Source organism: Dioscorea cayenensis, chromosome 15 (genome assembly GCF_009730915.1).
Source record: "Dioscorea cayenensis subsp. rotundata cultivar TDr96_F1 chromosome 15, TDr96_F1_v2_PseudoChromosome.rev07_lg8_w22 25.fasta, whole genome shotgun sequence".
NCBI lineage: Eukaryota > Viridiplantae > Streptophyta > Magnoliopsida > Dioscoreales > Dioscoreaceae > Dioscorea > Dioscorea cayenensis.
This window is the reverse complement of record NC_052485.1, coordinates 15,210,865-15,217,923: the sequence shown is the minus strand read 5'-3', so window position 1 is coordinate 15,217,923 and position 7,059 is coordinate 15,210,865. Positions and strand designations below refer to the sequence as shown.

Here is a 7,059-nt window from a genome sequence, read left to right as displayed (position 1 = left end):
CAGTTACGTATTGCCATATGGAAAATTAATTAAATACAGTTAGAGATATGCAAAATTATGCTTTTCTAGGTGGAGAAGTATATGCAAATACAAGCATATTAATGGGAAAGATAATAATGTATAATTGGTAAACACAAAATTGTCTAGGTTATCCTATGTGGGAAAGCATGGTTAAGAATTTGACACAGCCAGTTCAAGCAGTCCAAGGTTCACTGAGAAAATCTGAAAAGTAGTATTTTTTTTCTTCTTCTTATTTGTCCCACATACCAAGTGTGCTGATTGTTTATTTTCTAATTTTTAAAATTTTAAATAATTACAATTATTTTTCATATTTAAATAAAGCATATTATTAATACACTTTTCAAAGTTCCTTTGTTGATTGTTGTCCATGTGTTCAAATTTGGATTATTTTCTCTCTTTAGTGTTCATAGAAATTTACTACATCCCTTTCTCTAACTTTCTTGTTGCAAGGAGTAATCTTGTGTACACTAATTATTTCTTCCTAAGTTCATATACTTTTAAAATTCTTTGAAATTTGCCTCAATGTATAACTGGCCTCCTTGTGGAAAATTGGTTTTTGAGCACTCAGTATTTGCTCGAGAATTGATCAGCTGGAAGTATAAATTCTAATGATTTGGATTGTGTTGCAGGTGTATATCTGTGAATACATTTTTTATTATGAGTATGCTTCAGGTAGGATTCTTTCTTTTGAGATTATCTTCCAATGTCCATTCTATCATTATTTTACATTGTCATGATTTGAAGCTGCTGTAAGCAGTCTCTGTAGATATTTAGGTGCTAGCTTGTCATTCAAAATTCTCTTGATGGGCGCTGTCAGGATTGTAAATGTAATTACTATCTCCCTGAACATTTTACCACTACTCATTGCTTTTCTACGAGGCATTTGAACTCCAGAGAGATGAACCAGGGTGTAAAACTTTTGATGATCATGATGAAGTCAGGAGATACTGTTGAAGGCAATCTCCTCTCAGCAACGCTTTATCCAATCCTATAGACAGGGATGTTTGCTCAGAACATTTGACCATCAGTGGAAGTCATGTTTCCATGCATCTGACACTCGATGGCAAGGAAGAGAACAATTTAGTCAACGATGCTACAAGAAGTAATGGTAAAGAGGTGCCTAAATTAAAGACCAGAATCTTAAAATTGCTTTCCAAAATCTGCAGTTGCCATTTGATTTATTGTTAATATGGGGCATTTATATACCATTTCATTCAGAAATATGACCTCTGTAGATAACAACAGGGAACACATATTGAAAGTTGTTGCAATGAATATGTGGATAGGCCCTTAACTGATGACCACTGCAAGGAGCCATGTGATTGTCACCAATCTGCAAGCTGTTGTGATTCTCTTACTAATGCAAATGTGAGGTTATGCTTTCCTTTCTTTACTATTATCTCTAAGCCTGTATCAAATGAAATTTCATGCAACAAAAATCTCTGTTCTCGTCATACCTAGGGAACATTGTAGCTGCTTAGCTTGATTTTGCTAGATTCAGTAATAACACTCTTCTTATGGATCATTTTTAATTGTGATTACTGAATCTGTGTTCCTTTATGTTTTAGTTGTTGCCGAAACATTAAAAATTTTGGTTCAATGTGCTGAAAAGAGATATAAGCTGATGTTCATAATTGAATGTATTTATTTCATGTTATTATGTGTTTCTTTTTAATATGTTCTATCTGGAGCTTGAAGTTGTTCCTGTTTTGCATGATCATTTCTTCTTTTTAACATTGTGCAATGCTCATGTACACCTTTTATTCTCATATTTGCATTTCTTTTTTAGGTAAGTTCACCACCACGAGATTGGTTAGATATGTCCTCACGGGCTAACGTACCTCTAGCTGATGTTGACAAGGTATGAACTCAATCTTAAAAGAAGATAAATCCTTATGTTTATGTACATGTTTTTATGCAGAGAAAACTTTGCAAGTTGGAAAAGTTTGCTGAAATTTGAGAAATAGGGAGATGAGTAATGTTGGAAGAGGTGATGAGGGGGATGGAGGAGGAATATGAGGAGATGATAAATATTAAGACAATGATGGATTGGAAGGATGGGGAGAAAGATCAAAAGAACTTAAATAAGAGGGATTGTAAGTGTGGAGGTCATGGTGATTGGAGATGAAAGAAGAATAAGAATTTAAATTAAAAAAATGATGGAGAATATAAATGTCTCAGGGCATTTGTGAAGAAACCTGAACCAGAAAAGGGCTTGAACTAAATTATAATTATACAGAGGATTTTATTTGCAAAACTTCTCTTATAATTCCTGCGTGGTTCATTTTTTGCTTCTAATCATGAAAATCCTATTACTTTTTCTGACTATTATTACAACTGATTTCAGTTATTAATTTTTTAAAATGCTGTTATATTTTTAATTAATACATTATTTAAGCGAATCATCTTTTGTTTTACTATTGATTGGTGCTTCTTATTATATATTAATAGATGGATGTGTGCTACTTCCATGGTGGTTGAACTTCTACTCATGCTAAACTTTAAGTACATTTTATACAGGTAAGGTGTATCATAAGGAATATAATACGGGATTGGACGATAGAGGTACTTATGTCATTTACATCAACATTACATGGTCTTTCTTTTTCACGCTAATTTCTGAAGTTGCAAATGCTACATATTTTATGCAGGGCCAAAGGGAGCGTGACCAATGCTATAAGCCAATCCTTAAGGAGCTTGATCGCTTATTCCCTTCTCGGAGCAAAGAACGGTACTGCATTATCTTCATAAGCTAATTTACTGGATTAATAATGGAGAAGTGCTAAATAATCTGTCAAGCAAATGGCGTGTTACTGTTCCATAATTTATTAATTTATCATGTGTGTTTTCTAGAGTGTTAATTGATCAAGCAACAGAACCCAGTTTCGAAGATTAGTTTTTTCCATTTATTCTGAAATGTCTAATATCTATATTTGTGTAATTTATCTATTAAAATGGTATTTTTTTTTTCCAAATAGTTGAGTGTTAACTTCCAGTTGAAGCGCAGTTAGAATGAAGACAATACTTTGATGTTTGGTTGACATAGATTGCGCCCATTATAAATTAATTTCTTATAATTAAAGTATCATTTTGGATTGGGAAAGGGTTTAAATATTCAGAGAGGTTATATGAGCATGATCAATTTAAGCTCTTACTGTATAGGAGAAAGAACTGGCTACCTCCTTACAACTGGTAGCTGTATTCTGGTATTAGCATATTTGCTAAGAATCTAAATTAACTTAAATTTATCTAGGTGTACTTGATTTCTAAAAAATAAGGGATGGCAATCATTTTGGATGGTTTAAGAATGCTTTGTTCATTGTCTATGCCTCTCATACCTGAAGCATCAGACATAATCACATAAATCTCTAGCTGAATCTGGTTGATATGTTCATCATTGAGAATAAGCTTTCGAGGGTAATATTTTGTTACTTGTATCACAAAATAGTTTTATCTTTTCCCTGATGAAAAGCCGTTCTTCTCTCAAAGCAAGTCTTTTTCTTCCATTTTCAGATAATCCTTTTCAAACAGTGTTAAATGATGATTTATAGCAAGCATGTTGTTTTTATTTAGTATTTTTGACATTACTAGTTTTAGTTTGCAGCTATCTCATGCACTGGGTTTATTTAATTTCCTTTTTAACTACTCTGAAGCTACTGCTGGATCTATCCATCTGAATGTGCATATTACTCGTTTCATAGTTTCTATTTCCATTGTTGTCATGGTCTGTTCTAACCCCTTTATATATATATATATATATATATATATATAATAGGCCTCCTTCTTGTTTGGTCCCTGGTGCTGGACTGGGGAGATTGGCTTTGGAGATCTCTTGTCTTGGTATGCATGTTGTTTGAAAGTACCACATGGAATATGTAAATCTGGTGGTCACATGGGCTATTTTCTTTGATGAGCAGGTTTTGTTAGCCAAGGAAATGAGTTTTCATATTATATGATGATCTGCTCAAGTTTTATCCTTAATCAGTAAGGCAGTTGTCCTGATTAGTTTGGATGTAAAACTCATAGCATTCCATTTGGCTTGTTTATTATCATATTTAAGATTCTTTTATAATTGTTAGCGACTTATGTAACTTTGGTGTCTGTCTTGTGCTAGCACTCAGGCTGCTGGTGAGTGGACTACTTATCCTTGGATCCACAGCAATTGCAATTCTCTTTCAGACATTGACCAACTTCGTCCTGTTTCATTTCCTGACATTCATCCTGCAAGGTACCAGGCCTGCTGCGTTTATGCATCATTTTATTGTAAATGGGATGGTTTGCTGTTTATTGCCTTCTTTATAGTTAAGAGTAAATCCATGGCTGCTTGTAATTCGTGAAATTTTCTCTGAAATTATTTGAAAGATCTCTGCATGAATGATTATTCAACCTGATAAAGTCTTTGCTAGTTGTATTTGTTCTAGCTAATACATTTTTTAAGGGCTACTATAATCCGTTAACTCCTTTAGTTCCATGGCATGCAGGCAAAATTTATGTTGAATTATTTCTTAACCCGTTAACTCCTTTAGTTCCATTATACCTGCAGTGCTGGCATTACTGAAGGGTTTTCTATGTGTGGCGGAGACTTTGTAGAGGTATATAATGATGAAAGCCAGAAAGGTATAACAGAAAGTATATATATATACCTTTATCTCTTCTCATTTTTTTTTATAAATCTAGTATGTACATATGACTGTTACTTTACAATTTTATACTCTATGTTGAAGTTCCTCTTTTGTTCAGAAACAGAAATATTTTTTAGATTAATTAACTCAGAGGTCTTGATTTCTATCAAGATTTGATATTGTTCTTGCTTGGCAAATTCTTTTTCTATAGCCTGAATTTTCCATTCTTGCAGGTACCTGGGATGCCGTAGTTACTTGTTTTTTCTTGGATACAGCACACAATATTGTTGAATACATTGAAATAATATCCAATATTATCAAAGATGGAGGAGTAAGTGTTCTGCAATGATATTCTGCTGTAATGTTTCTTCAGATGTTCCTCTCATGAGTAAAATAAATGATCCATATTTCTGTAATAAAATCTGTATTGATCATTGAGGATTCTTTTCTTCCTGCACTTGTTCAATTGATAGGTTTGGATAAACATGGGACCACTCCTCTATCATTTTGCAGACGCCTATGGGCCTGATGATGTATGTTCATCTGCCTTCTTTGTCGATGCAATACATTATAACCAATAATTCCTTTGATGTTGGAAGAAGTTTACATTTTGATTCTTCCTTTCAGGAGATGTCTGTTGAACTAAGTTTGGAAGATGTGAAAAAGGTTGCTTTCCATTATGGATTTGAATTAGAGGTAACTCAAATTATTATTTTTTCAATAAAATCACAAATAAATAAATAAATAATAAACTGTACTATTCATTCAATGTATGTTTCTATGATTCCCAGGTGGAGACCACCATTGAAACAACTTATTCTGCCAATCCTCGATCCATGATGCAAGTAAGCCTCTTATCATCAATTCCTCTTCTTGTAGTGTTTAATGATCTCAATACTTAATCAACTGTGGACATAAGTAATCTGGAGGGCACAATGGCAGGAATGGCCCCTCAGAAGCTCCTTACCCAGAACTTCTTTTATGTCTACAAGGGTCTCCCAAACTTCGGTTTTATGCACCTAAGGTTCCAATGGCCATTGTTGTTGCCCATGTCTCTTTCACCCTAGTAATCATATTTTTGCTGGTGTGCAAATGCTGATTTGTCGGTATAATTGCCTTTATTGTCGGCATGCGCAACAAGGACTTATTCAAGTTGCAATTTAATTGGGCATCATCATTGATGAGAAATTAGCATAATAGGAATTGAGTTAATCAAGAGATGATTAAACATAAAATTATTCAACTTTCAAAAAATTAGAAAATGAAAATTGCAGACGTGCTAGGTGACTCAATAGACCCACCTTTCATGGACTTGCCACGTCATCAGACAACAGTCAGCGTCTAAATAACAGTTACTTGGGCAATGCTGTAGGACATAAGGACCTTAGTTGGCCCGAACTGAAACGTTGGAGATTTCAGTGACCCAAAAAATGGTCATGGTTTACGGTACAATTCTTTATAGCTGAAAAAAGTAATCCTGTCATTATACCTATTTGAAATGCACTGAATAAGAAAGTCTCAAAGCTTTCAAAATCAAGCATTTTTTATCGTCAAAAATTTCATAAAATGCCTACCACCTGGACTTTCTCAGACCTGTGCTTTCTGTGGTGCATATTGAACTTTAATCTGGACTGAATTGTAGGCTATTTTGCTTTAATATGAAAATTTTAAACATGAAATGTACTCATACAATAAAACCACAAACAATAAATTTTGTTCATGGGTCTTATTTGATAGCTTTGTTGTGCATAAGTTTATTACTTACAATAGGTTGACAATCTCAAAATTTTCTTTTGTAACCGCAGAACCGATACTTCGCCCCTTTGTGGACAATGAAGAAGAAACAAAAGCCTTAAACTCGATGTCATTCATTGGTTGTTCTTCGGCAAGTGATGTACTCATAATGAATGTGATTAATCACAAGTTAAATAAAAGATTTGTTTTATATGTGCATCTAGTTGATAGTTTATCTGAGACGAATTTTCGATAAAATGTACTGATTTATCTGAGATTGGACAAGTAAAATGTCTTATTGCTTGAAAAAAATTTGTTTTGTATGCATCAGGTTGATAGTTTCGTATTTTATACTTGATCTGATGTATAATCAAAGAAGCAATTGACTGTATGTGCTAGGTTTTTTGCTAGTTCATTACTATAAGGTTAGATACACGTTTGACTTTTATGAAGAGTTACATATTATGTACACTACTAGTTATATACGTTGTTAGGCTATAAATTTTTTTTTAATGAGGTTTTAATTGTATTTTCTTAATTTGATTTCTTGTGTACAGTTCGGAAAAATTATGTAAAAATCATGGATAACATAAGGGCGTTCTTGGCACTCAACTCGAGTTTGTTGGTCTTTGCTCCTCTTTTAATGACTTAAGTTAACAATGAAAGGAAAGAATTTTTGTGA

The 7,059-nt window shown here is 33.3% G+C and overlaps 1 protein-coding gene across 1 annotated transcript; it reads left to right on the top strand.

The window, feature by feature from the left end:
* Nucleotides 1–167: 167 nt before the first annotated feature.
* LOC120277722 (carnosine N-methyltransferase-like) lies at nucleotides 168–6,696 on the top strand. Its single transcript, XM_039284573.1, has 17 exons — nucleotides 168–229; nucleotides 651–660; nucleotides 766–770; nucleotides 978–1,137; nucleotides 1,267–1,389; nucleotides 1,811–1,882; nucleotides 2,542–2,586; nucleotides 2,673–2,752; nucleotides 3,797–3,861; nucleotides 3,939–4,005; nucleotides 4,136–4,249; nucleotides 4,565–4,638; nucleotides 4,877–4,974; nucleotides 5,117–5,176; nucleotides 5,271–5,339; nucleotides 5,435–5,488; nucleotides 6,449–6,696. The coding sequence occupies exons 1-17, from the start codon at nucleotides 168–170 to the stop codon at nucleotides 6,497–6,499; spliced, it is 1,209 nt and encodes a 402-aa protein (XP_039140507.1). The 3' UTR covers nucleotides 6,500–6,696.
* The last annotated feature ends 363 nt before the right edge of the window (nucleotides 6,697–7,059 follow it).